Source organism: Gorilla gorilla, chromosome 18, assembly GCF_029281585.2.
Source record: "Gorilla gorilla gorilla isolate KB3781 chromosome 18, NHGRI_mGorGor1-v2.1_pri, whole genome shotgun sequence".
Lineage (NCBI taxonomy): Eukaryota > Metazoa > Chordata > Mammalia > Primates > Hominidae > Gorilla > Gorilla gorilla.
The window spans coordinates 23,809,939-23,836,756 of NC_073242.2; the positions used below are offsets into that span (position 1 = coordinate 23,809,939).

The following is a 26,818-nucleotide window of genomic DNA, read 5'->3' on the forward strand; positions in this document are numbered from 1 at the left end:
CCAAGGATGGAACAGATTGCTTTCTCAGTTGTTGAGGGTCTGATGAAGTCTTTAACCTATCTCTAGGGATTGTATTGATTGAAAGAAAAAAGTGCTTGGAGAGACGCACTCACTGCAAGCAAGAGACCCTGAGATGCCAAGTGCAGTTGGCTGAAGGAAGAGCAGATCCCCTTCCATCTCACCTGCACTCTGCGCATATGCTCATTGAGTGAAATGCTCCAATTTAAATTTTTTCTCACTTCTTTGTGGGCTAAGCACATATATTTTAATGTTGCATAAATTAAATTTATTTTCAAAGACTTATAATAATGCCTACTATATGTGAGGCACAAGGCAAACAATTTTAAGTCTCTTGACAACTTAGATAGGTTCTGTCATCATTCCCATTGTGTAGACCAGGGGACTGAGGCCACACAGCTAGTACATTTCAGGGCCAGGATTTGAACCCAGGCAGTCTGGCTTTAAGGAGTTTTGCATTTAATTGCTATGCTCTGAGATCTTTTTTAAAAAACATGTATATGTATATGTATATGTATATGTGTGTGTATGTGTATGTGTGTGTATGTGTATGTGTGTGTATATGTATAAGTATATGTATTTTTAGAGACAGGGTCTTGCTCTGTGGCCCAGGCTTGAGTGCAGTGAAACAATCATAGCTCACTGCAGCCTTGGGCTCCTGGGCTCAATAGATCCTCCTGCCTCGGCCTCCCTAGTAGCTAGGACTACAAGCATGCATCACCACACCCAGTTAATATTTAAAAATATTTTGTAGAAACAGGGTCTTGCTATGTTACCTAGGCTGGTCTCAATCTTCTAGGCTCAAGCAATCCTCTTACCTCAGCCTCCCAAAGTGCTGGGATTACAAGTTGAGCCACCACACCCAGCCTGAAGTCTTTTGAGTGTGGATCACCCAAAGACCACTCCATCTGACACCCCTGGGTTAGAATCCCTCCTGCAGGCCTGTCTCCAGGCTCCACCAGGAGCCTGTGCTCTAATCTAGCCATGGTCACCTCTCACCTGTTCAGTGAAGCCACACTACCTCCACCTCTTAGCTTCCCTATCTCTGCATAAAACTTGATGTTCCATCTGAGCCTCTACCATGCATGGGTCTTCAACAACGTTGCTTCATTCCAGCCTCACAAAAATCTTGCAGTGAAAGGGATTATCTACTCTCCCATTTTGCAGGTGAAAGGATTGAGAATCAGGGCTGCATGGTAGTTCTTCCTCAACACAGCACTGGGTCATTGGCTCATTGAGCTCAGAGCCCAAGCTTTTGTTAGTACATCATGTTGAGTTGCCACCAAAATGGCCTTGACAATGCTGATACAAACAAGAACAAAAAGCAGCAGCTAACAGTAATAGGTTGGGCACTCTACTCAGCACTCTAGCTGTATTATCTCATTTTATCCTCCTGATACCTCTATTGGAAAGGTACTATTACTAACTTTAATTTACAGACAAGAATGCTGACATTCAGAGAAGTTAAGTAACTGGTGCACCGTCACACAGCTGCTAAGTAGTGGAGCTAAGATTTGCTCTGCAAGACTCTAGAACCCCAAACCCAGAAGCCTTTGCTAACCTACCTGTGCCTTAACTTCACATTCCTGGTTTTGGCTTATAGAATATTTTCACTTTACAGCCAGGCACAGTGGCTCACACCTGTAACCCCAGCACTTTGGGAGGTGTAGGCAAGTGGATTGCTTGAATCCAGGAGGTCAAGACCATCCTGGGCAACATGGCAAGATCCCATCTCTACAAAAAATTAGCTAGGAGTGATGCACGCACCCGTAGTCCCACCTACCCAGGAGGCTGTGGTGGGAGGGTCAACTGAGCCTGGGAGGTCGAGGCTGCAGTGAGCCATGATTGCATCACTGCACTCCAGCCTGAGCTACAGACTGATACTTTGTCTCAAAAAATAAAATAAAATAAAATAAAATAAAATATAAAATATTTTCACTCTTACGATCACATCTAATCTTCACAAAAGCACTATAAGTATTATGGTCCACATTTCTATTCAATGGAAACTGACCCCCAGAAAGATGAAATGGCTCAAGTTCCACAATTGGTAAGTGGCAGTTCCAGGGCTTGAGCTCAGGTTTTCTAATAGCCCTTTGGGTGTTTTTTTTTCTGTTTTTTTTTTTTTTTTTTAATACTATGGAAGTCACTCCGCTTATCCTACAGGGATATTGCAAGGATTAGATAAGATTTTATCCATGGGAATGATTATTAAAATTTAGGGAGCACTGCATATACATGAGGCAAGCCATCGTTATCATGACTAAAATGAGCAGGAAGGTGACACCTCTTTCTGGGGATGTCCTTGAAAATGGTCATCTGGCTCCTGCTCATTTTCTAGCATTGCATGGCCTGGATCTGCAGAGCAGGGCTTCAGAGGAGGCAGTGGAGCTGTAATAGGCCATATCCCTAAAAGGGCATTACTGCCTGTATACAGAGGGTATTACTGCCTGTATGCTGCCTGTATACAGAGGGTACTAATGCTTATTGATTATTTCAACAAAGACTTATTCATTGAAATAATTGTATCAGGCCCCATTGCATCACCATGATGAGGTACAAAACCTGTTTCTTTGGAATTTACATTCTCTTGGGGGAGACTGATAATAAACTATAATAATGACACAAAGTAAAGAGGATGGAGATGGATGGATTGGGGCAGAGAGATGCTATTTTTGATACAATCATCAAGGAAGGTCTCTCTGATAAGGATGACATCTGAGCAGAGACCAGGGCAAGCAAGGGAGCAGGGTATGTGGCTATCTGGGGGCAGAGTGTTCCAGGCAGCAGGAAGAGTGAGTGTGAATGCCCGCGGCGTGAGCATGCTCCGCGTGTTTGAGGAACAGCGAGGAGGCCGGTGTCGCCCCGGTGGATTGTCATTTTGTATTTTGTGACCCAGAATTCTTTTTGAATCAGCTACCTTTAAAAAAAAAGAGACAAATCCAATATAACGTGCTGTAAATTTGATGTTTTTCTTTCCAGAGACTTAGAATTTTAAAGATAAAAGATTCTTAATAGACTTTTAAAAAATCTCAAAAGTGGCCAAAATACTGGATAAAAGTGAAAGAGACAACCAGCAATGTACAAAATCATTTTTTAAAAATAAATTTTTAAATGATGTAAATTCGATTTTTAAAAACTTATTTAAAAAAGCAAAGTTACATCAGAAATAATCTTATATTGGAATAAAAATATCTTTCAAACATATGCACAGCACGGTGTTAACAGAAAATGCAGGATATTAAATCCTATTTAAGATATTATTTTAAGTGTGTTAAAATTGAATATTCACATGGAAAAGAATCAGAAGGGGACATAAACAAATCAAAATATTGATTTGATTTAGGGAGGGGTCTGTGGATAAGTGCCTTCTTTTTGAACTTACATCATTGCAGAAGTAGTTATAATATAGTTGTTTAAGTTTTTTTTAACGTACCACAAGATGGCAAAGTTAATATCCAAATAGATGCAAAAGCTCCCAGAAGGGGGTTGAGTTTTCAGAGATTTGCTCATTAGATGGTTTAGGCAAATTGTCCTAGAAGCACAAAGGGATAATAAGCCTGTACTCCACAGTCAGGTGAATCTGGATCTGTGATTGCTTGCTAGATGACCTCTAGGAAGTCACTTAACAGCTCTGAATATGGATTTCATCATCTTTAAAGTGGGCATAATCAGGGAGGATTAAAAGAGATGGTGAATAAAATATAATAAACATGAAATGGAGGTTTCCGGCATTATTAGAGCTGGACTGGAGGTGCACCTTGCTGCATAGGTACAAAAGAATTATGTTTCTTCCATTCCTTTTGCAGTTTTTCTCAGGGACAATTGTCAGCCCTGCACATTCATGCAATTTCCCAACTGCCAGTGGGCACAGGCAGTTAAGTTTCTTTAGCAAAACATCTATTTTAACTGTTTTCTTTTCAATTGAACATATGCACCTCTTTTTTTTTTAAATAGAATTAGATTTTATGAGTCATTGAAGGACAGAAGTTACTTCCTCCCCAAATTTGCTGCCATGGCCCAGCAATAACTCAGTTGCAAGGCATGCTGGGAGGAACGTCAATTCAGAATGCAAGAGAGGGCAGGGAGGGGGTGAGGATGATTCCCACTTGTAGAGTGGACCCCTGATGGCCCAAGAATGAGCCCCGAGAATGTCCCAGGGGTCCTGGTAACTCGGGCTCAGCTCTGGGCTGGCAGCAGTACCCAAGGATATGGTTGGACTTAAGGGCATTGCTGCAGGTGGCTCTGGCTGTTGTCTCAGTCAGCAATGATCAAGTTGTAAGAAACAAAACACCCCTTCCCCTGCCTCCCACCAAACTGGCTCCAATAGCTCCAAAAAAACAGAGAAGACTTTTTTTTTTTTTTTTTTTTTTTGAGATAGGATCTCCCTTTGTCACCCAGGCTGGAGTGCAGTGGTATAATCATGGCTTACTGCAGCCTGGACCTCCTGGGCTCAAGCGATCCCCCTGCCTCGACTTCCGGAGTAGCTGGGACCACAGGCATGCACCACCAAGCCTGACTAATTTTTTAAAATTTTTTTGTAGAGATGGGGTTGAGACCTATGTTGCTCAGGCTGGTCTCAAACTCCTAGGCTCAAGTAGTCCCCATACCTCAGCCTCCCAAAGTGTTGGAATTACAGGCATGAGCCACCGCGCCCAGCCTGGAGAGGATTGTTGATGAGAAATTAGTTAATGCGTGCAATGTACCTTATTCAGGTGATGGGTGCCCTAAAAGCCCTGACTTGACCACTATGCAATCTATGCAGGTAACCCAAAAAAGAGGATTTTATTGGAAAGAAACCACCCAAAGACAAAGGTGTACCTGGGCCTCATGAGGAGCTAGAATCTGTAATCCTAAAGCAGTCTAGAATAGATTTCTAGGTTTCTTTGCCCTTGCTTTCTTTGTTTCTCCCTGCTCCTGGTAAACATGACTTCGTTAGCTCCTTGCAGTTTGCCTATCTGGCAAATTCCCTGCATTTCAGATCATAGTCCTGGGAAAGAGAATCTGGTTGGTTCAGCTTGGGTCAGATGTTTATTCCTGGCCCAATCAGCTGGCAATTGGTTGCTACTAACTCGCTAGGAACATTTTAAAAGGGGTTGTATCTACAGGGAGGGAATAATTGGTGCTCATGCCAGGTGAGAGGCACCATCTTGAGTCCAAGGAGACTAACTGGATTCAAGCAGGACATAGTTATAGGCTAGTGGTACAAACATGGCATCATTGCCTCCCAGGGGAGGAAACTGGTGAGAGCTTGGCAGGTGTTAGTGCTTTAGCCAACTAAAGCCATCCAAGGATCTTGAGTACAGGAAATGAATCAGAAATGCAACCCAGGCAAATAGAGCTGGGGCAGGTAGGAATAGACACAGCCTTATGCTCTCTGTTTTCTTGATGGTGGCCTTTGCATATTCATTCAATAATCAAAGATCTGTGGAATTCCGAGGAAGAATAGAGGTAGTTCTAGCCTTTGAAAACTTTGGCCTCTATGTGGAGGGACAAGGCTTAGAAAGCTGAAAACAAACAAACAAAAAAGCTAGAGGAGCATCAATTGCTTGATTCTAACAGTGATTGCAAGGCTATAAAATACAGAGGAAGGAAAAGTTGTGTGTGAACACATGTCATTGAGTGCACACTTACTTGGGTAAGGCTTTTTCAGCTTGCATGGACTTGACTTGCGTCATCTGATGTATCTTGGCAACACCCCTATGAAGAACAAGCTGTCATTACCCCCTTTTGGGAAGGTAGAGACTCTAAGTAACTGACCCAAGGTCTCAGAGCAAGTATCCAGTATAACTGTGACTAGAACCCAGGACTAGCTGATACCAGAACCAGGGCTCTTAACCACAGCACTACACAGCCTCTCTGGAGAGAAACAGATGGTTCTGAGCAATAAAGGGATCAGCTTCCAGACGGGATGAATCCACAGACCAGCTTGGAAAATCATTAAAGATCATTAAATAGACAAATTCTTGCAGCAACTCCCCTTGGAGCATGATACATAGAGCTGCCCACGTGGTTGGTTTTCTCTGTTCATGGTATCTGATTAAAAGTGGCAAGTGTCCCCCTGGCAGTCACACAGGCATCATGTTACACTCCACTTTCAGCTGTCTTAGGGGAAGATTGTCTCTTTGAATTCCCTTGCTTCCTCTGGAGACCTCCAGGTGAATTCTGCACCTCCCACCTAGTCATCATTTTAAATCAGACTATCCTCATACTCATGTTCCAAATTTGGGAAATTCTAGCCAACCATTTTGCATAATGTAGTGACAGACAGACATTTAGTTTTATTTATTTACTGATTATGAGAGATTAAGGAGAAAGGGAATTTTAAATTACCTGAAGGCACTTGAAGCTTAGAGGGCAGCGGTAATAGTGTAATGAAGAATCACAATAACAATGAAAATTTTGAAGAAGCCCTTTAAAGTCAAGCAGACTAGCCAGTTTGAAGAGAAAGATGGTGAGTTTGCCTTTCTGAGCTTTTAATTGGAGTTGATGGTGGAACACCCACGTAGAAATGTCCTGTAGCCAGCTGGAGCTGACTGGAGCTCAGGAGAGAGGGAGAGGATAGAAATATAAGTCAAGACTCATCAGCCCAGCGAGATGAGAGTTGAAATTCTGAGCTGTGACAAGTTCTTCTTGGAAAATTGAGTAAGTAGGAGAGAGCCAATCTGGACTTCAAGTCGATACGCAAGAAATACTTTTTTTGATTTTCATATATTAGAGTCCAACAAATAAGCCCTAATCAAAAAACACTGAGTGTGGTGATAAGGAAGATTTTGCAATAATTTCGTAGGAGGAATGGGGAACAAAGGCAAATTTAAGGGTGCTATGGAGGGGAATAATATGTAAGAATTAGAGGCAGTATGTGAGGTCCATTTAGTTAGCCGAAGCCCCCATAGTTCACTCTTTATGCCTCTCATGCACTTTCTTTTATCACATTCTATTTTATTTATTTATTTACTTTTATTTGAAACAGGGTCTCACTCTGTCACCCAGGCTGGAGTGCAATGGTGCAATCACTGCTCATTGCAGCCTTGACCTCCTGGGCACAAGCCATCCTCTCACCTGAGCCTCCTGAGTAGCTGGGACTACAGGTGTGCGCCACCATGCCTGGCTAATTTTTTTATTTTTTGTAGAGCCAGGGTCTTGCCATGTTGCCCAGGCTGGTCTGGAACTTCTGGGCTCAGAAGCGATCCTTCCACCTCAGCCTCTCAAAGTGCTGGGATTACAGGCATGAGCCCCTGTGCCCAGCCACATTCTATTTCAGATTAGGGTTTGAATTAGTTGTATACTTGTTTTAACCAAGATTCTGAATTCCCTGAGGGCAAGCCTGAACCTTATTCATCGTTTTCATCCTTTTAATGCCTGCCTAATGCCATGACTTGCAAAAATAAGCGCTCGATGAAAGTTCTAAAACTCACTTCTCTGCTCCAGATTGGCTCTAGATTGCCTCTGACAATGTTTTCCAGATTTTGATGTTGCTTACTGTGGAGTGGGAGATGAACCTGGTGGTACATGAACACATTGCATTTATTTTTAAAATAAGTCATTTAAAGGATTGATGTACCAGAGCCAGACTGGATATTGCATAAAGATGATGGACTCCAGATATGCACTTCTTTTCTACAGAGAGTATGAATTTCCATTTATGACTTTAGTATGAAATTTAAAATTTTTAAAATAATTGTGTTTAAGTTTTTTTTAAGTGAGTTAATAAAAATACTTTTAAAATAAGTCAATTTTAGTAGAAAAGGCAGACAAACTTAGTAAAGATTTTTTTCTTTTCTTTCTTTCTTTCTTTTTTTTTTTTTTTTTTGACACAGGGTCTCACTCCTCCCCAGGCTGGAGTGCAGTGGCAGGATCTGGGTTCACTGCAACCTCCACATCCTGGGATCAAGCCATTCTTGTGCCTCAGCCTTCCGAATAGCTGACATTAGAGGTGTGTGTCACCATACCTGGCTAATTTTTGTATTTTTAGTAGAGATAGGGTTTCACCATGTTGGCCAGGCTGGTCTCAAGCTCTTGGCCTTAAGTGATCTGTCCACCTTGACCTCCCAAAGTGCTTACAGGTGGGAGCCACCGCACCCGGTCCAGATATGTACTTGTTTTCTACAGAGGGGATGAATTTCCGTTTATGACTTTGGTATGAAGTTAAAAAATTTTAAAATAATTGTGTGTAAGTTTTTTTAACTGAGTTAATAAAAATATTTTTAAAAAATAAGTCAATTTTAGTAGAGGAGGCAGAGAAACTTGGTAAAGATCTTAAAGCCGGTTGGGAGACAAGTCGCGTTTGGGTGGATGGTCTTAGGCAGTGCATCATAATCTGGTCTTACCCTACCTTTCCCCCTTTTTCTTTTATATGACTCCATGAATTTTACTCCCCCTCTCCAGCAATAATAGCCATCAAATCAGGAGCGTAAGTGCTTAGTTGTATTTTCCACAATATACGTTAAAACAAATACAAAGCCATAAAGGTGAAACCATCATACATCCATGGACTACCTAAAATGATCTCCTGCCCATTTTGGGAAACACGGCCATTTGGAAATTTATCTGGCCCTTGTCCCTCGCCTGGGAATCCTTAACATCTGGCACCGTGGATTATCCACAGAAACATCTCTGGCAATAGAGTTGCTCCTGGCATAGAGTGGGCATCATTAAGTGTTTGTTCAGAAATAAAAGGACAGTGAGATGCCAACCGTAACATTTAATAGCTTAGGCGCTGGTGTGTTGAAGTCACATGCTCAGTACAGTTCAAAGATGATAGATCTTAGGGTTTCCCTGCATATGGTTAGCGGTAGAAACAGACCACAAAACACGACCTTACCCACAGTGGAGCGATCCCCTGATGTGGGGATTCCAACTAATGAGTCTAGGGGGCAAGCCGAGTTCTTCCAAGCAGAAAGCAAGCAAGTGAAATCTCTCTCTCACTTACTTCTCTCTCTGTGGCCAATGCCATCTGCTAGCTTTAAAAATAATTTTTAAAAGCAAGTGTTTTGGTTCTCTTCAACGTGCAGCAAAGACAGATGCTATTTTTAGGCTTGTTTTCTATTAAAAAAAAAAAAAAGCCAAAGAACCAGGGGCTGGGTGTCGGCAGTTCTGGCTTACTGTCTGCATTTTGCCACCAACTTGTATGTGACCTTTTGGCAAATCTCCTATGCCTTGGACCCTGAGAATATAAGTGATCATTTCACCTCTTTTTCTCATTAGACATGTTGAGAGGGTGAAGTAGTATTGGTCTGAGAAATAAAAACCATTTTCTAAAAATTAGTCAGTGTGGGCAACATGGCAAAACCCTGTCTCTACAAAAAATACAAAAATTAGCCAAGTGTGGTTGTGTGCACCTGTAGTCCCAGCTACTGGAGAGGCTGAGGCAGGAGGATTACTTGAGCCTGGGAGGTTGAGGCTGCAGTGAGCAGAGATCAGGCCATTGTACTCCAGACTGGGCGACAGAGTGAGACCCTGCCACAGGAAAAAAAAAAAAAAAATTGTTAACTTGTGCTCTCCTGTAACCTGCCAGCTTCTGTCTTGATGTACCGCTAAATCTCCATGTTCCTTCTCTCCCCTCCTGGACTGGAAGCTCTTTGAGGGGAGGACACATCCACACATCCATGCGATGTCTAGCTCAGAACCTTTCACACAAGATGTACCCACTGGAGGCAGCATCATGAGGGGTTGAGAGTGTAGAGTCTGTAACCAAATGCCTAAGGTTCAGACCCTGGCTTTGCAGCAGCTTATCAGCTGAGAGACCACTGGCAAGTTACTTACCCTTTCTGAGCTTCAACTTTCTCCTCTTTAGAAGGGAGAGAATGATTATACTTGTCACATTGAGTTTTGTAGAGGGACAAGTGAGACAAAATATGTAAAGCATTCAGCTCATCACATGGTAAGTACCCAAGAGAGCTTAGTTTGATTATTGTTGTTGTTATAATTATTAGGCACTCCCACATTTGATAAATGCACATATGACTGTTACACAGAAGATAAAGTTCTATGTGCTGTATGGAAGATTTTTTTAAATGGTGAATTAAATGTTTGTTATATGGCCAGCATCATGTTAGACACTCTACACATGTGTCCTTGTTTAATATTCTGTGGGCAAGTGAAAAATGTCCCATCTACAGGTGAAGAGAAAGCCCAAAATTAGATTAAATAACTGCTCAGTGTTGCAGTTAGTAAGTAGTGCAACAAGACTTCAAATACTGTATTGACTTAAAAGGTGAAATCTTTGCTTCACTTTCCCACCACCTCTTCTCCTGGCTTTATAGCCCCTCACAATAGCTTTGCAACTTTTGACAGCAAGTCACCTTTTACATTGTGACTCAGCCATAGCAACATATAAATATAACCAAAACATGTATTCCACAAAAAGTACTTAGTGGTGTTCTGTGCAGCATGCACTGATAATTTCCATTTCATCATTTCATTATTTTTCTTTCTTCTTCTTCTACTTCTTTTTTTTCTTTTTTCTTTTTTTTTTTTGAGACAGTTTCACTCTGTTGCCTGGGCTGGAGTGCAGTGGCACCACCATGGCTCACTATAGCCTTGAACTCCTGGGCTCAAGCGATCCTCTTGCCTCAGCCTCCCGAGTAGCTGGGACTACAGGCGCTCACCACCATGCCTGGCTATTTTTTTTTTTTTTTTTTTTTGGTAGAGGCAGAGTCTTGCTATGTTCCCCAGGCTGTTCTCAAACTCCTAGCCTCAAGTGATCTTCCTGTCTCTGCCCTGCCAAAGTTCTGGGATTACAGGAGCCAGCCACCATGCCTGACCTCTTTTTTCTATCATTTTTTTTTAAGTTGATCATGACCCACCAAATTGATTCAATCATCAATTAAAGTGAGATACAACTTGAGTTTGGAAAACACTTGTCTGGCTTCAATACTCAGGCAGTATTGCCAGGACATCTCATTTTCATCACATTTACAGTTTGCAGCCCTGTGTATGTTTCATTCCAGCCCCTCAGTCAGTCTGTTAGAGATTATCGCATATGTTATCCTCATTTTATAAATGAAGATATCAAGGCTCAGGGATGTAAAATGGTCTTGCCAAGCCTCCCCAGTAGTCAGAAAACGTGGAGTCAGAGCTTTGATTCCAACCTTCTGACTGTATGAATGCTGCTTTGGAGACCCAGTAACTCCTGCTGCCTCAAGGATCACCCATTTATTCACTTAATTAATGTGTATTGATGGCTCGCTTTGGTCAGGCATGGTGCCGGGCTGTTGGTACACAGCGGTAAACAAATTTTACATGGCTCCTGGATTTGTGGAACGTTCAGTCACATTTGGCATTAGTCCGTTTCTTTCAGAGTGAGACCCCGAACCTTTGTGTTAGCCCACGTGACCTTACATGATGAGTCCCTCAGCACCACCCTGGACTCATCTCCTACCCTGTCCCCCTTCTTCTTTCTTCTCCACGCACATGAGATGTGCTCTAGCCTCAGGGCCTTTGCACAGCCTGTTTCTCCGCCTGGTAAGCTCTCACTCTCGATACCTGCATAGCTGCTTTCGTCATCTCCTTCAAGTCTTTGCTGAAGGATCACCTTCTAAATAAGATTATCCTGAATACTTTATTGAAACTGGAACTCCTTTCTCCCATCTCATCCAGCTGGTACTCCCAATCCTCCATACTTTGCTCTGTTTTTCCCCCGTGGCACTTTTTAATCTTTTAACCTTCTATTTTTATTTTTATTTATTTATTTATTTTTTGAGACAGAGTCTCACTCTGTTGCCCAGGCTGGAGTGCAGTGGTGTGATCTTGGCTCACTGCAACCTCCACCTCCCAGGTTCAAGCAACTCTGCTGCGCCAGCCTCTCGAGTAGCTGGGACTACAGGCGCACACCATCATGCCCAGCTAATTTTTGTATTTATATTTTAGTAGAGACAGGGTTTCACTATGTTAGCCAGGCTGGTCTCGAGCTCCTGACCTCAGGATATCTGCCCGCCTCAGTCTCCCAAAGTGCTGGGATTACAGGTACGAGCCACTGTGCCCGGCTATCTTTTAATACTCTATATAATTTATTTATTATGTTTAGCACTTATTGCCGTTTCTGTGTCTACCTGCTAGAGTGAAAGACAAAGGCCAGGAATTTTTGTTGGTTTTGTTCACTGCTCTATCCTCAGCACCCATCTATAACCTGGTACCTAGTAGGACTCTATAAATTTGTTTTTACTTGAATAGATAGATGAAATAAATAACCATCAAGTTCAAAATATAATTAACAAATTATGATGTGGTCAGAGATTAAAAAAAGAAAAGAAAAGAAAAGAAAAAGCCTACAGGCTTTCATGAAAGAGTATAACGGCAGACCTAATTTAGATTGGGTGGGTTAGAGGAAGTGACTTTTTTAGGCTGAGAACATAAGAGGGACTTCAGTTCCCAGATTCGTTAGCGCAGACTCTGCCATTGCAAGCCAAAGGAACGTAGCGTAAAGGAGAGATCTCCCCCAAGCAGAAGTCTCGAAGAAGAGATAAAGTGATTCATTCATTCGTTTAGCAAACACCCTCTGATGGAAGGAGAGAAGCGAGTCACATATTGGTGTTGCCCAAGGGCCAAAACACACATCTGACTTATTTAATTCCAGCAACATCACTGAGGTTCTACTGTTATCTCCTCTTGACAGACAAGGAAACCCAGGTGTTGAATAACTTCTCCAAATACATCCAGCTATTAAGAGACAGAGCTGGATTTCCAAGTGAAGTGTCTTTGGCACCAAAGCTTGTGCCCTTTCCCTCTCTGGGCACCTGCTATGTGCTAGTTGTGCTATCAGAAACAGGGCTTACACAGCCAACAAGGGCATAGCCCCTGACTTGAAGAAGTTCACAATATCCCTTGAAAGACATGCTGAAAAACTTCCCTGATTAGGACACAGATTTTTTTCTGGCCCCAGTTCTTTTACTTCTGGACATGCCTTCCTAGGTTACTGTTTTTCAAACCTTGATAATTCATCTTTTTGTTTTTGATAGCCACTGTGTTATCTGTTGAGTACCTCAAAATTCGGTGGCTTAAAACAACAATAAGCATTTATTATCTCAGTTTCTGTGGGGCAGGAATTTGGGAATGCTTTACCTAGTTGATCTGGCTCTGGGTCTCAAAGGAAGCTGCACTCAGATTGCCAGCTGGAATTTTAGTCATCTGAAGCCTTGTCTCGGGTGAAGGATCTGTTTCCAAGGTGATTCTCTCACAGGACTGGAGTTGGTGCTGGCTGCTGGCAGGAGGCCTCAGTTCTTTGCCAAATGTACCTTTCCATAGTACTGCTTGAGCATCCTCATGGCATGGCGGCAGGCTTCCCAAAAAGCAAGTGATCTGAGAGAGAGCAGGGTGGAAGTTGTAGGTCTTTTACGTGCTACTCCTGGAAGTCATACATTGTCATTTTTGCAATATCCAGTGGGTTACACAGGTCAGTCCTATTCATTAGGGGAAGGTACTACACAAGAACATAAATACCAAGAGATTGAAAAATCACTGTGGGCGGGGGGAGCATCATAAAGGCTGGCTACTACAGCTATCTATCACCTGTAACATTATTTACTTAATATTTTCCACTTTTTGTTAAAATCAGCCTTATCCTAAACAATAATATCAGTTAAGTCACAAGATTATATGCTAATTGTATTTTCCAGCAAAAACAAATATAAACTTGTAATTATTATTAGTATGATTTTTGAGATGGAGTCTCACTCTGTCACCCAAGCTGGAATGCAGTGGCATGATCATGGCTCACTGCAACATCTCCCTCCCGGGTTCAAGTGAGTCTCCTGCCTCAGCCTCCTGAGTAGTTGGGATTACAGGTGCCTGCCACAATGATTCGCTAATTTTTGTAATTTGTTTTTTTTCAGTAGAGATGGAGTTTTGCCCTGTTGGCCAGGCTGGCCTTGAACTCCTGACCTCAGGTGATCTGCCCACCTCAGCCTCCCAAAGTGCTGGGATTACAGCTGTGAGCCACCATGCCTGGCCAAAGTTGTAATTATTAATGAAAAAAATTATCTGTGTATCACCTGTGCTCGCTTGCGTAGTTCCAGTGACACAAACCTTACCCCTGGGGAAACAGGAAGCCCAGCAAACAGGGATCTGTCAGAGAGTCCTGGTAGTTTTCATCATAAATTCCAGCTCTTCCCCCACTGTCCATTTGGAGCCCCAGAAGCTACAGGATGCTAATGTTGCTGTTTGCTGTCCTCTTCCAGGACCGCCTGTACTTTGTGATGGAGTACGTGAATGGGGGCGACCTCATGTATCACATCCAGCAAGTCGGCCGGTTCAAGGAGCCCCATGCTGTGTAAGTGAGAACTAGTGCTGTGCTTTCTCCTTGGGATAAATGGGTAGGTTAGTGGTTCCTTTGAGGGTGTTTTTTTGCCAAAGAGGGATTTTTAAACACCTCGGGCATCTTTTTGAAAAAATATTTAGCCAGGGAAGAAAGGTGTTCTGCTTAATATGAGATACTTCTTTTTTTTCTGACACCAGCTAAGAACCTGAAGCTCAGACAGACACGATGGTTCATACCTGTAATCTCAGTGTTTTGGGAGGCTGAGGTTGGAGGATCACTTGAGCTCAGGAGTTAGAGGCCAGCCTGGGCACCATGACGAGATCTCGTCTCTATAAAAAATAAAAAACTTAGCTGGGCATGGTGGCGCACAGCTGTAGTCTCTCCTAAAAATAAAACAAAACTCAAAGCTCTAAAACCACAGCTATTTCTTTATTTCTAATTCATGTCCCTGACTGCTTAGAAAGGCCCTATATCTTCCTTGGGGATTATCATTGTAGATTTTATGTGTCCATTTGCTAATATTTATTGAGAACTTACTATGAGCCAGGCCCTAAGTGCTTAACAAACATCGTCTCACTTAACCCTGAGAATAACTCTGGGAGGGAGATGCTACCATCCCTGCTTTACAAACAAAGAAATGGAGATGCAAGGTTTTGAAAGCTTGCCCAAAATCACGGAGCTAGTAAGAAGCAGTTCCCGAATTCTGACCCTGGTTTTTCTTTGCCCATGTTCTTTATCTTACACCACTCTCAGTCTTAGATGCCTTCACTCCACGGGGGTGAAGGATCAAGGTGCTCAGTGGCAATGGTCTGTGGTTCCTGGGATGGGGAGACTGATTCTGGGTTGTTGGAAATGTGTTTCCTCTGCTGAGTCAATTCCATCCCCTTCAGTTCAAAAGGCAGCTACAGTCTCTTCTTTTTAGAACACAAATTTCATCATGTCACTCCCCTGCTTACGAACATGGCAAGTTATAGGAATTAGCAATGATAACCTCTCCTGGGGAGTTTTCTAAGATCTTATTGCCTCTCCAGAGAGCCCCCAGAGCTCATCTAGAACCCCACCTTGTCATACTAGAGGCTCGGTGGCTCCTACCCAGTTCAGCTTGCCCCCTCTCTCCCACCTGGACAGGTTGTGAGCACTATGTTCTGATAGGATTTGCATTATTCTTGTGCTTCCAAATCTAGCCATTTGTATCTCCTGGTATGACTCTAATAGGACTAGCTTTGCTTTTACTTCTAACATCTAATTGACCACAGGCTTTAATTCCATTGTCACACAAGACATGTCAAGACACTTTACATAGTTCCCCAAAGCCCTGCCCAACCTTTGTGGCATAACTGGGCTTCCCAGTTCTCTTGAAACCTCTTTCTTTCTGGGTTGACCTTCAATAAGAGGTTACACTTTAGACAGATGTTGTTTCTTATTCCAGCTGTGCCATTCATTCACCATATAACTTGCCCAAGTTAATCTCTCTAACCCTCAGTTTCCTCATTTGAGGAATGGGGAGATACTAGTAGGACCTACCTTACAGGATTGTTATTAGGATTAAGTCAGGTAATGCCTAAAATGGTGCTAGGCAGATGGTAAACCTTCAACAGATGTTAGCTGCTATTGTTAAGATAATTTAACTTGCTATATAGTCTGAAAGTATAATTCTCTCCTTTTTGGGGGGGTGGGGGACAGGGTCTCACTCTGTTGCTCAGACTGGAATGCATCGGTCCTGATCATAGCTCACTGCAGCCTTGATCACCTGGGATCAAGCGATCCTCTTGCCTCAGCCTTCCGAGTAGCTGGGATCACAGGCATGTGCCACCACGCCCAGTTATTTTTTTTCTTTTATTTTTAGTAGAGACAAGGTCTCACTATGTTGCCCAGCTAGTGAAACTGTAATCCTTCATCCAGTTCATCATATCCCATGTCCCCCTCTCCACTATGCAATTGCTGAACTTCTGCCTACCCCCAGTTTGTCCTTAAGGCAACCCCATCACCCTCTAAACCACCCTTTGAATCCATCTGTACTTTCAGCACTTTATGAGCTATATAGCTGACCATCCGTGGGTTCTTTAATGTCCTGCACCTAGTTCAATATTGTATTGAATTCTGAGCATTGCCAAGCATATGGTGTCCTTGAGTTTCTCCATCGCTTTTTTTTTTTTTAAATTTCAGATTTTACGCCGCAGAAATTGCCATCGGTCTGTTCTTCTTACAGAGTAAGGGCATCATTTACCGGTAAGTGAACACTGCTGTACTTTCCATCTCTTCATCTCCCTCAGCTCCTCCCTGCCCTGCCTCTTTCTTCAGCTGCTTTTAAAATTAGAATCCGCGGTGGGGGAGGAATCCTCCAGAACTAACTTGGGCATGTGTTCTGCCAGGCAGCATCGCCCACTGCCCTGGCAAATTTTGGGCAGCTCTATATGGTGGTAGAAAATCTTGGTGGACTGTGTCACCAATGATGGTTCAGAGCCTCAAACAGGAGACTGTTTGCTCTAAGAGGAGACTTACAGAGAGGACCTCAGTACTTCTTTCTCTTGCTTGTGGACCCTACATTTGAGGAGCAGGCAAAGAATTTTGGCTGGCAGAATGTGATGGATCACATTATTATGAAACATTTTTTATTTATTTTTTTTTCTGCTATGTAAGTACAACTTGGAAATGGATCTCTGAGTGGCTGCCCTGAAAGACAGGATTAAGTTCAGGACTTGGCATTTGCTGGTTTTTGGAGGAGCAAATGGATGATCATAGCTGCATGAGTCATACCATTTTATATTTCATGCAAGGCAGACGATTGCACCCAAGGCTGCTATTTGTCAGCAAGTCCAGGGCGTACAATTCTCCTTGTACTACATCGATGCAAATGGCATAGCCAGGGCAGGCTTGGGCTGGTTTGTTATGCAAGAGAGGCTGCAAGGTATAAGGCCTCCAAATAGCATTTGGCACGGGTGGGGGTCTATTTCAAAGATTATGAAGAACCACAAAAGTCTCTTCCATTCATGTGTTTGACACACATTTATCAAATCCTACTATATTCTAGGCACTCTTCTGGGTGGTGGGCACACAGAAGTGAATAAAACAGATGAAACCCCTTGCCCCCGTGGAGTTTATCTTTCTCATGGTGGGAGTTAGATAAGTGAATCATAAAAACATGGTCTGCCAAGTAGTGATAAGTACTATGGAGATAAATCAAGCAGGGGAGGGTGCTGGTGTACACTGGGTGTCGGAGGGTTCTCTCTCATTCTGTAGAGAGCATGGTGATGAGGGCCTGGAGAGTTAGGGGTGACTTGAGAGTCCTGGGCCTTTTGCCTTAACTGCGGGATATGGGATTAAAAGGCATGAGGGGGCCGGGCACAGTAGCTAGCACCTGTAATCCCAACGCTTTGGGAGGCTGAGGCAGGAGGAGTGCTTCAAGCTAGGAGCTCCAGACCAGCCTAAGCAACATAGTGAGGCCCACATCTCTAAAAATAAAATAAAATTAGCCAGGTGTGATGGTGCATACCTATAGACCTAGCTACTCAGGAGGCTGAGGTGGGAGGATCAGTTGAGCCCAGGAATTCAAGGATGCAATGAGCTATGATCATACTACTGCATTCCAGCCTGCGTGACACAGCAAGACCCTGTCTCAAAAAAAAAAAAAAATGGCATGTTAAGATTAGCCCTGGTAAGTACAAGGCAGATAGCGGAGGCCAGGCTATGGGGTGCTGGTAGGATGGAGAAATGGGAAGTGGGGACCTTGTCAGAGGCTTTCGGAGTCCTGGGGCTTTTAGTCACACCTGAAGTGGTGATATGGAATCTAGAGGGGGAAGGATGATCTTATTCTGAGGGCACAAAGTCCTCGCCATTCCTACTTTCTCCTAATGATGGAGGGAAGAAGGTCAAGAAGAGGAGTGGTTTTACTTGGCATGTGGGTGATCCTAGTGAAAATGTAAAAATAGAGAGAAGAAGAAGAATTTAGAAGCTGAGGCAAGAGGATCACTTGAGCCCAGGAGTTCGAAACTGCAGTGAGCTATGATTGTGCCACTGCACTCCAGCCTGGGCAACAGAGCAAGACCCTGTCTCTAAAAAAAGAAGAATTTAAATTTTAAATAGTATGATCATTCTGCCCATGCCCATGTTTGCCCTCAATGAACACATTCACTATGTGTGCATGAAATGGCACATGGAAATCCTCTAATTCCCTTAGTTTATCTTTTGACTCTCATAGTGACAACATCTTTTTGTGTTGAATATTATTCTGGTTTTGAAAGGTGCACACGAGGCTGGGCGCAGTGGCTCATGCCTGTAAACCCAACACATAGGGAGGCCGAGGCAGGCGGATTGCCTGAGGTCAGGAGTTGGTGACCAGCCTGGCTAACATGGTGAAACCTCATCTCTACTAAAAAATACGAATATTAGCTGGGTGTGGTTGCACATGCCTGTAATCCCAGCCACTCGGGAGGCTGAGGCAGGAGAATTGCTTGAACCCAGGAGGCAGAGGTTGCAGTGAGCCGAGATCGCCCTGTTGCACTCCAGCCTGGGCAACAAGAATGAAACTCCATCTCAAAAAAAAAAAAGTACACATGATCCGCCATATGACATGATCCCTAAATTCAAGCCGATGACTTCAGCTGGTGCTTAACCAAAGAGACAGGCATCATGGGTGATTTTTCACTCTACATGATTTTCAACTTGGGTGCTGACATTAGGACCTAACTCCTATGTGGGATGTGCCTCTACTAAAATAGAACCAACTGGGTTCTTGAGAAGATTAAATATGGAACTACAAGTTTATTGGAAGAAAATCCACTCCCAGTGTAGGAAACAGGAGAGGAAATAATTAGAGTTCCAGTCAATTGAGTTGTGATTCAGGGCTAGTTTCTAATCAATCAGGAAGCCGCACTGGGATCTGGGATCCATGGATCCAGCTCACTGGCCAGGCAGGTGGTAAAATTAAAAGATTAGCATTTCAGGTGCTAAGATGATACCTATTCCAAAGCCCCTTTTCCTAAACTAACTACACACTCTCCCTTTCATCTTCCACTATTAATATGGTCTTTAAAGGGGTATTTGTCAATCTTTTAAGCCAGTCTGCATCTGAACCCTTCTTTTGTGTATGTGGAAGAACAGAGTCAATCTCCTACTATAAATAATGAAAATGACAGATACTCATTTCACAGCCCGCCTGTAGCCAGGGCAGGCACACAACCCAAGCTCTGACAGTTGGTCATACTTACTCAAGACCTTGAATCAGAAACTAGTGGTCAAGGAAGCAGAAAGCATAGAATCAAGAGTGACCATAGTAATTATCAGCAACTACTTTCCCGAGGCAAGAGAAGAGGGTCTTAATAGCAATAGGCAGAGTCCAGCATTAGGGCTTCGTGGAACAAGGGGTGATGTGTGTGTCCCATGGCAGCTTGGGTGGTGGTGTCACTGGACAAGCCCTGAGTTGCTGTTAGGCATCGTTTCAGGCTGTATAGACTCTTAATCTGGTTCTTCAGTCTCCTCAAAGACTCCATGAGCTCCCCAATATCCTTTGATGAATTCCTTTTCAGGTAAAAATCATCATAGTTGGTTTTTGTTGCTCACCATCGAGAACGCTGATGGAAATAGAGTTCTTGAAATTGATAGTCAAATGGAAATGGTAAAAAATAAATTACTTGACAAAAGATGTACGGTTTTATCATTTCATAGAGATTGATTTCATAGTGGTAAGATCTTTTAAGATGTTACAAATCACTACCTCCTTCATCTAAATCTCTACTTAATTGAACAGTTCTTAAGTAAAGAGGATGAAGGATTATGTTAGACTTACCATCTTTAAGGAACTGGAGATGTTGGGTTGTGGGGCGGGAAGGGAAAAAGATTCTTCCTATCAAACTTAGTGTCTGATTTACTGACCACTATCTCTGGAATGTGTGTTGGTTTTGCCCTTGATGGTTTTCTGAAAAATGAAAATAATTTCTCCATCCACCTTTTGAAGCAGAAATGAGGATTTATTACACAGAACAAAAGATTAGGGTGTGATATCAAAACACTGTATGTGACAGTGAAGATGACAGAGGTACCCTCCAGCCTCAGGACTGCCTGGCTCTTGGCACCTGAAACTTCTTTTCCATAATAGATGAAGATTTTATCACTTCCCTGGTCTACCCAGCTGCCTGCTTCTGAGCATGTGGTCGAGCTGAAGGGTTGTCATTTGTCACTATTAGAGAAATCACATATATCACATATAGACCTACCTAGTAAGTTTATGAAAAGCAAATTGCTGCAAAGCCTGGGTTTTCTGAGTTCCAAACTTTCACTCAAATCATGGTGGCTTGTAGATGAGCATGAAGGCTGGATATGAGCAGCACCACGGACAGCACCAAAGGCATGGCGTGTTGGGATTGGCAAACATCAGTGGGCAAGTGCAAGTGGACCTCCCCCTCCCTTTGAATAAGGAGACCCCACAGACACAGATAGGAGATGCCAGGATATAGTTTTCAGATTGTATTCTTTTAGTTGGAAATGATGACAGCAACTCAATTCAAAGTAACTTAGGTTAAAAGAGGCATTTATTGGTGACATAACTTAAAAATCCAGGTGCAGATCTGACTTTAGGCCTGGATAAATGCAGAGGCTCAAGTGATGTTCTGAGGGCACACTTTATCACCCTCCCTCTAGGCTCTACTTTCTCTATATTAGATTGCTTCTCTTCATCTGGTGACCCCTGGAGTTTCTAGACTTCCATAATACCACCTGAACAACCCCAATGTAAAATGCACTTATCCCTTTTCTGATTATGCCAGCCACAGTGACAGCACTAATACTTAACATCTTTGGTCGGCTCAGATTGGATCACATGCCCATTCCTGAATCAATCACTGTGACCAGCAGGATGGAATATTTCCATTGGCTGGGACAGGCCCACTTGACCACTCCTGGAGCCATGTTACATGGAAGCCATGTTACACCCATGTTACATGGAAGAATTGAAGGAGGGTGGTTTTTCTAAGAAATATTAGAATGCTGTCATCACAAAACACTAGAATAGACAGAACCACAGATGCCCACTACCCAATCAAGATGACCGAAGGGAAAGATCTGAATTAAGGAATAGATCCCCCTACCTCTCAGGAAATCGGACTTCCCCATCTTCTATTAGGACTGATCCATCTCTCAGCCTTGCTCACTGGTGCTGAAATATAAAGCATTGACATTGGAGTAGGTGTTTAGGGAGGAGGAAAGTGTGTTGATATTGGAGCAATCTTGTGTGCTAAAGACCTACAACTGTTCCCCAAAATATCAAGCTCTTCTCATCAACACAGATGAAAATAAAAGAGAATACAGCACATATCCTTTAGGTTAGAGCTCAAATGTCACCACCTTAGAGAGGTCCTTTCTGACTGACACCCTGCTTAAAGTGACTTCCTCCAATCACTATCTTATGTCCTCTTTATTTTCATCATACCACTTATCAGAATCTATAATAATCATGCTTATAGAGTAATTGTTATCTTTTTCCCAGCACTGAAATTTAATCTGAAGAACAGGAGGCTTGCTTATCTTGTTTACTGCTACATACTATACCTGGCTCCAGGCATAGTGCCTGTCACATAGTAATTGTGCAACATTTTTTTTTTTCAAGACGGAGTCTCGCTCTGTCACCCAGGCTGGAGTGCAGTGGCGTGATCTTGGCTCACTGCAACCTCTGCCTCCCAGGTTCAAGCTATTCTCCTGCCTCAGCTTCCCGAGTAGCTGGGACTACAGGCGCCCACCACCACGCCCAACTAATTTTTGTATTTTTAGTAGAGACGGGGTTTCACCATATTGGCCAGGCTGGTCTTGAGCTCCTGACCTTGTGATCCACCTGCCTTGGCCTCCCAAAGTGCTGGAATTACAGGCGTGAGCCAATGTGCCCTGCCAAATATATTTTGATTCAAAGAATTGATGGAAACTCCTGGGTCATGTCCTAGGAGGTGGCCCAAGAGATCAGGGAACACTTAGCATTAAATATTTCTTTCAATCAGCTTTTTTTTTTCTTTGTAATTTTTAGAGATATTTTAAAAAATAATTTCTGAAAAATGTATCTTCTTACAAAACATAAGGAGTCTTTAAGTGGCAAAGGAAAATTCTTGGAATTTTCCTGGATCCAAGAAGTGTCATGGATGCTCTGCCCTTTGCTTAACTTTCTGTGGATCTCCGTCTTTTCAGAAGTGCTGTCTCTTTGTGTCCTTGTGAGACACTTGGCACAGTTGGCTGTGTAGAAAAAGAAAAGCACGGAGGCTTGCGGACCTCTTTTTATCTCCCTGCCAGACTGTAAGCTGTTGGAGGTCAAAGGCTGGTTTCTACTGACCTTTGTGCCCACACAACACCTAACACAGTGTTTTATGCATAATGAGTGGCTGTTGGTTGGCTTGAAATGCATAGCGTTTAATTAAATCTCTAAATTCTTGTGTCTGCCATAGTGACCTAAAACTTGACAACGTGATGCTCGATTCTGAGGGACACATCAAGATTGCCGATTTTGGCATGTGTAAGGAAAACATCTGGGATGGGGTGACAACCAAGACATTCTGTGGCACTCCAGACTACATCGCCCCCGAGGTGAGAGCTGCTGGGCACACGTTCACATTGTGGTGATGTACCCTCTGCTCCCCAGATGGCTGTGTGAGAGCTGGGAAGGGTTGATGGTGGTACCTTGCAAGGGAACCTCGGGCAGATTCTTATTCTATACTCTAAATCCTCCCTTTGAGATCACACATGCAAATTAATTTAGCACACATCCAGAAGCCCAAGCCCAAAATACATCAAGGTTTGGGAGAAAATTTAAATAAAACCCAAAAGAACCATCCAACACACATCAGTAAAATTCTTCGTCAAACTGTTGTGGCTCACGGCCATGTGATACCGCCTAATTATGACATTGAAATGTTTGTTGAGAGAAAAAGAGCAGATCCCCTGGGCTGGCATATGACATGGGATCTGTGTCCTGTATATGTCCCTCAGCAGGAAAATGGACAATAGCCCATGATTTGTTTATAGCATGAAATACTACCAGGCACCAATTCAGAAGAGTGAGTTAGATATATATGTAGATATGAAAAGATCTTCAAGACACGTTGTTAGAGACAAAAATCAAGGTACAGAATGACAAATACAAGGCCAGGTGTGGCAGCTCGCGCCTGTAATCCCAGCACTTTGGGAGGCAGAGGCAGGTGGATCACTTGAGCCCAGGAGTTCCAGACCAGCCTGGCCAACATGGCGAGACCTCGTCTCTACAAAAAATACAAAAATTAGCCGGGTGTGGTGGCACATGCCTGTGGTCCCAGCTACTTGGGAGGCTGAGGTAAGAGAATCACCTGAGCCCCAGAAGGTCCAGCCTGCAGTGAGCCGTGATTATGCCACTGCACTCCAGCCTGCCTGGGTGACACAGTAAGACCCTGTCTCAAAAAAAAAAAAAAAAAAAAGAAGAAGAATGACAAATAACACTATGATACTATTTATGGATGAAACAGAAATACACAGAACACTGTTCTGTTTTCAATGAGTAAAAGCATACAAAAATCTGGAAGATTTCAAACTGATTTTATAACACTGGTTACCTCTGAGGATAAGGGAATTGTAAAGAGAAATTTAGCTATTTCTGTATACAGCTGACATTTTTTACAAGGTAAATGTACTTGGGTATTACTTGAGTAATAAAGTAATTCTTTAAAAATAATAAGGCTTTACTCGGACCCAGTGAAGTTTTCCCTATGTGATATGCTTTGGTCTATTATCATTTTGTTAATTAATTAGATAGGGCACAATCCATAACACAACTTCCTGATAGGCCAGGGGTTCCATAATCTCTGGTTCTCAACTCTAACTGCAGTTTAGAGTCGTGAGGGAGCTTTTACAATGTAGGATGCAGCTGGGGCATGGTGGCTCACTCCTGTAATCTCAGCACTTTGGGAGCCTGAGGCAAGAAGATCGCTTGAGGGTAGAAGTTTGAGACCAGACTGGACAACATAGTGAGACCCTAATCTCTACAAAAAAAATTAAAAATTCGCCAGGTGCACTAGGTCACACCTGCTGTCCTGACTACTCAGGAGGCTAAGGTGGGAGGATCACTTGAGCCCAGCAGGTAGAGGCTGCAGTAAGCAGTGATCATGCCACTGCACCCCACCCTGGGCGACTGAGCGAGACTCTGTCTCAAAAAAAAAAAAAGAAAGAAAGAAAGTGTTTTCACACTTTTAAAGTACTTCAAGTCTTATTTGATCCTCATGACAAGCCAACAAGTTAATCCTTTTACAAAGTAAACTAGAGCCTGGGATGTGACAGCAGTTGCCGAAGGTGATGTGGTTAGCTCACGACAAAGCCTGACCTGCTGCTTATCCCTCCTATCTGTGGGCTGGAGGGGAGGCAACTTCACCAGCCACACAGTTCAGGGTTTCTTGTGCTTGCCTGAATCACGACCAACGAGGAACTTCTGAGAACCACAGATCCTGCGCCTCCACCTGCAGAGATTCTAATGGGATGATGCTTGGGCATCCCACATTGTTTCTTTGTGTGTGTGTGTGTGTGTGTGTGTGTGTGTGTGTGTGTGTGTGTGTGTGTGTGTGTGTGTGTGTGTGTGTGTTTGAGACAGGGTCTCACTCTGCCTACTCACTGCAAGCTCTGCCTCCTGGATTCATGCCATTCTCCTGCCTCAGCCTCCCGAGTAGCTGGGACTACAGGTGCCCATCACCACGCCCAGCTAATTTTTTTTGTATTTTTTTAGTAGAGACGGGGTTTCACCGTGTTAGCCAGGTTGGTCGCGATCTCCTGACCTCGTGATCCGCCCGCCTCGGCCTCCCAAAGTGGAAAACAAGTTCAATGAGAAGTGTTCTCCTGGAATGCTTTCCCTTCCTTGTCTTGAGGGTTACTTCTCAGAATGCATTTCATTCATTCATAATTGACAAGTAAAATTGTATACATGTATCATGTGCAACATGTTGTTCTGAAATATGTATACATTGTGGAATGGCTAAGTTGAGTTAATTAACATATTTATTATCTCACATACTTATTTTTTTATGGTAAAAACACTTAAAAATCCCTCTTAGCAATTTTCAAGAATACAATAGATTGTTATTAACTATAGTTACTGTGTTACACGATAAGTCTCTTGAATTTATTCCTCCTACTTAACTGAAATTTTGTATCCTGTAATCAACATCTCTGCATTTCTGATTTTGGAATAGAAATCAAAGTGGGAGATAGAGATCAAGAAACAAACATTCACTTTATGGCCAAGTTTGCTTAAATACCCTTTTTGAGTTAAACAAGCAATAACTGAATTATAAAACATTCTAGGATTAGTTAACATTTTGAGGGCATAATATGTGAAAGCCACCGAGTATCTCATTCATCCTCACATAACTTCATGATATAGAGATTATAGAAGTTAAGTAACTTCTCCTGTGGTCAGACAGCCAACCGGTAGACAGCAGTCAGGATTCAAAGTCAGACTGCCTAACCCTCAGACCTCAGCCTTTAGCCTTTGCTGTATTACCTCTTAACCTGTGACATGGTTAGTTTTACATCCCTGCATACTGAAAGATGGACAGTCACATAGCTCTTCTAGACTTTTCCATGTTCTGGCAGTTTGGGAATATGAATTAAAAACTTCACAACCATATATACCAGATGATCCACCAATTCTACATCTAGGAGTTTATCTTAAGGAAATACTTGGACAGATGTCCAAATGTCTAATTACAAGAATATATGTTACAGCATTGGAAGAAACCTAATCAATTGGAAATTTATAAGATAGATTTTGGTATATCCATTCAACGGAATGCTATGCACAGATAAAAATTGATTATGTTCATATACAAATATTAAATTAGCAAGGAAAACTTAAGTGAATAACTGGCTTTATTAAAGATCTATTGCACATAATCCCAGTGCTTTGGGAGGCCAAGGTGGGAGCTTTGCTTGAGTTTGAGATCAGTCTGGGCAATATAGAGAGACCCCATCCCTACAAAAAATTAAATAATTAGCATGGTGGTGAGCACCTGTAGTCCCAACTACACAGGAGGCTGAGATGCGAGGATTGCTTGAGCCCAGGAGGCCAAGGCTGTGAGCTGTGAGCTACGATCTCGCCACTGCACTCCAGCCTGGGTGACAAAAAGAGACACTATCTCAAAAAAAAAAAAGAAAAAAAGAAAAAAAATCGTCCAAATACTGAAGTGTTTATGTAAAGCATACACATACACACAGAGTTTAATATGTATTCAGAGAAAAGAGTATGGAATGAAGTAGACCAAATATTAGTCATAATTTTTCTCTTAATAAAGGACTATGGGTGATTTTCATGTTATTATCTCAGCTGAGCTATCTTTTATAAAGAAATATTAAAATAGTGACAAATGTTATTATCTCTTAAACGTTTTTATGTTTAATTATGTTTTAAAAACATGTAACGTAAAATTTACTATTTTAACCAGTTCTAAGTATACAGTTTAGTAGTGTTAAGTGTATTTACATTATTGTGTAAATATAACTTTTACAGAGGAGTAAAGACAGTTTTTCCCTTTAAAAATTCCATGCTCACTGTTT

The 26,818-nt window shown here is 42.6% G+C and overlaps 1 protein-coding gene across 3 annotated transcripts in view; it reads left to right on the plus strand.

The window, feature by feature from the left end:
* PRKCB (protein kinase C beta) overlaps positions 1-26,818 on the plus strand; it is a 385,313-nt gene that overhangs the window by 322,686 nt on the left and 35,809 nt on the right. For all 3 annotated transcript variants that reach the window (XM_019012417.4, XM_019012418.4, XM_055365530.2), the window contains 3 exons: positions 14,196-14,287; positions 16,442-16,504; positions 22,696-22,834. In XM_019012417.4, the coding sequence (XP_018867962.1) occupies positions 14,196-14,287; positions 16,442-16,504; positions 22,696-22,834 (294 nt within the window). The remainder of the gene's footprint in view (positions 1-14,195; positions 14,288-16,441; positions 16,505-22,695; positions 22,835-26,818) is intronic.